Raw genomic sequence first — 2,502 nt, 5'->3', positions numbered from 1 at the left:
AACTCACAATAGGACTATGAGCAAGATCCACAGCAACCTGTGGCAACTAATTTTAGCAATATCAGCATGAACCAGCTGTTCCCCCACCCTGTGGCATTCCTCCGGATCAAAAGAAAGGAGAATGAGCCCACGAGGAAGAGGGTTTGGGAGAGGTAAGAACCTTCCAGTTAATGGAAGACACTGGAGTCTCAGATCCCAATACCCAATTCAGGCTCCATCATAGGAGCAACCATATTGGTGGGTGATGGGTAGGAGTAGGTTTGGGTTGGTGTTGGCACTTACCAGCATGCCTGTAGTCTCAGGCAATGCAGAATAGTGAGCAGAAAGTGAGTCCAGAAGAAACACTCTCCTCTAGCCACATCATAGCCTCTCACTGTCTTGTGACCTTGGGCATGTCACTTGACTTCCCTAGGATTCACTATCCTCATTGTATAGAGACAGTAATAAGAACTTCACAAGGAGACTGGGGAGGATGGGGTAGGGGTGGACTAAGGCGAAGGAGAGGAAAGCAGTCCTTGGAGACCTCCCACTCATGCCTGGGTTCTAACATCCACCTATCTCATGCTTAACAGTGTCCTTCTAACTCCAGAGTGAGGAACATTCTCCCTAGTTGGGAGATGCCACACATGAGCAGTTTCTGCCCCTGAGAGTGCTGGTTCAGTGAGCAGAGTAACAGGAGCGGCACCTCCTGGGGCTGGCAGGGGTGTGTGGGCCAAAGAGAGAGAGAGAGTAGAGAAGCACCAGCGAAGGGAGTTTGGGTCCCAGGGCCCAAGAAGGATGGGCCATGTGTGGAGGCTGCACTGAGTTCTTAATCAATGATCACAGTGGGAGTAAAAGAGGCAAGATTCCTGGACATTTGTTCTGGTTTATTTGACAGGGTCAAGGAATACAGACAGTGGGGAGGGCAGCAATCCTGTGCCCAAGATTTGAGGTCTTCGTGCTTCAGATGTGGGCACAGTCTCTAAATAGAGGGCTTGGGGAGCGGGACAGCCTAGCCCACTCTTCCACTCACAGCAGGCTCATGCAAACATTCCCACAGAAGGTTAAACAACATATGTTATTTGCTTGACAGTCTTTGTGAGATTCACAGTGGTATTTGCACCGATAAAAGTTGGGCCGTTTCTCACAAACCTTGACTTCCAGGGATAGCTCTGGTCCTGAAAAGGAGCAGACAGTGTAAATGGAAGAAGACTCTTGGCGAGCAGCCTTCTCAAGCTTAAAGTTTCCTCCCAGATCCTACAACACAAGTCCCACTAATGATAGTCCCAGACTTTTCAGGTAATCCTTTTGAGTCCCTCACCAAATCCTGGTGATTAGTAGTGTCTTACCACCTGTGTCCTCACTCTGTGCCCTTACCACCTCCTCTATAGGCCTCAATGCCTAGGCTTTCTGGACTCTGTCCATACATTTGCATCATGCACCCTGTCTCCCCTCTTAGTCATGGCCTCGGTGAAGTTGCCATCACAGAATCTCCACTCTGACCCTGAGAACGTAAAGAAGCTTGAGACACCTTCCAAACCTTCCCACACTCTCCAGAATTTGCAGGGTCCAGAGAAGAAGATGAACTTGCTTCTTGCCCCCCACTCTCCTCTCCTCACTGCCACTGTCACCAGTATCCCTGCCTCATCATTTGTTCCCTTTCTACTGCCACTCTCCTGGTCACTCTGATGGTAACTTTAACTTGTCCCTGAAAACCCCAAATTTTGCCTGCTTTATATTCTTTCTTTCTATACCTACCCCATTTCTACACCTGTACCTACACCAATAATCATCTCTAGGTCTTTACCTATCATGATGGTATATAAATTAAGGAAAAATTGTCTCCCTGCAGTATGTACCATTTGTCTCTGGATTTTTTGGAGAAAAAGAGATGTCATTTGTCTTATATTTTTGGAGAAAAAAATGCAGTTTCACCTACCCCCCAACACTATTCCCAGGGCCAGGTAAAGGGGATGGAGTGCTATGGTTTGAGAGGGTCCAGAGTCTGCAGAATGCTCTGGTCAGAGCTGGATGTGCAGACAGGCAGCAATATTCAGGTCCTCCTGACTGAACACAGTCTCTCCCCGTTTCCTTCTCATACCCTTGTTCCTCCCCCGCTGCCCATTACCTACTCTGTGTACTCCTGTGGGAACGGGAACGGGTCCCTGCATGGACCTCCAGCAGAGCACTGAGGAGCAGGATGAGAATCAGAGCCTTGGACAACATGCCTCAAGTCTGGTCAGGATGTCATAGACTTCCCTGCAGAACTCAGCATGGAGAAGGAAGTAAAGAAAAAGACGTTATCCTCAGCACCTCATTGCCTCCACCGGCCAGTCCAAGGTAGAGCAAGACAGTCCTTGTTTCCTCCCCTTTGCCTGCCACTATTCTATGTGAAATTGGGCTTCTGCAGGGATGGTGTCTCCTCTCACATAACTAACCCTCTCTTCTTGCTTACAGAATTTTTCTTTTCTGAAAGACACAATTTATTTCTATTTTGTAATTACAAGTATTGAACAGAAAATT

The 2,502-nt window shown here is 48.0% G+C and overlaps 1 protein-coding gene across 1 annotated transcript; it reads right to left on the bottom strand.

Moving 5' to 3' along the window:
* Nucleotides 1-1,008: 1,008 nt before the first annotated feature.
* On the bottom strand, nt 1,009-2,205 carry LOC103610933 (WAP four-disulfide core domain protein 10A-like). The gene is made up of 2 exons (XM_008594990.1): nt 2,112-2,205; nt 1,009-1,157 (listed from the first exon to the last, which is right to left on the bottom strand). The coding sequence occupies exons 1-2, from the start codon at nt 2,203-2,205 to the stop codon at nt 1,009-1,011; spliced, it is 243 nt and encodes an 80-aa protein (XP_008593212.1).
* Between the last annotated feature and the right edge of the window lie 297 nt (nt 2,206-2,502).

This window comes from Galeopterus variegatus, unplaced genomic scaffold, assembly GCF_000696425.1.
Source record: "Galeopterus variegatus unplaced genomic scaffold, G_variegatus-3.0.2 Scaffold12088, whole genome shotgun sequence".
Taxonomy (NCBI): Eukaryota; Metazoa; Chordata; class Mammalia; order Dermoptera; family Cynocephalidae; genus Galeopterus; species Galeopterus variegatus.
Note: the sequence above shows the minus strand (reverse complement) of the source record. Positions and strands in the feature narration are given on the sequence as shown.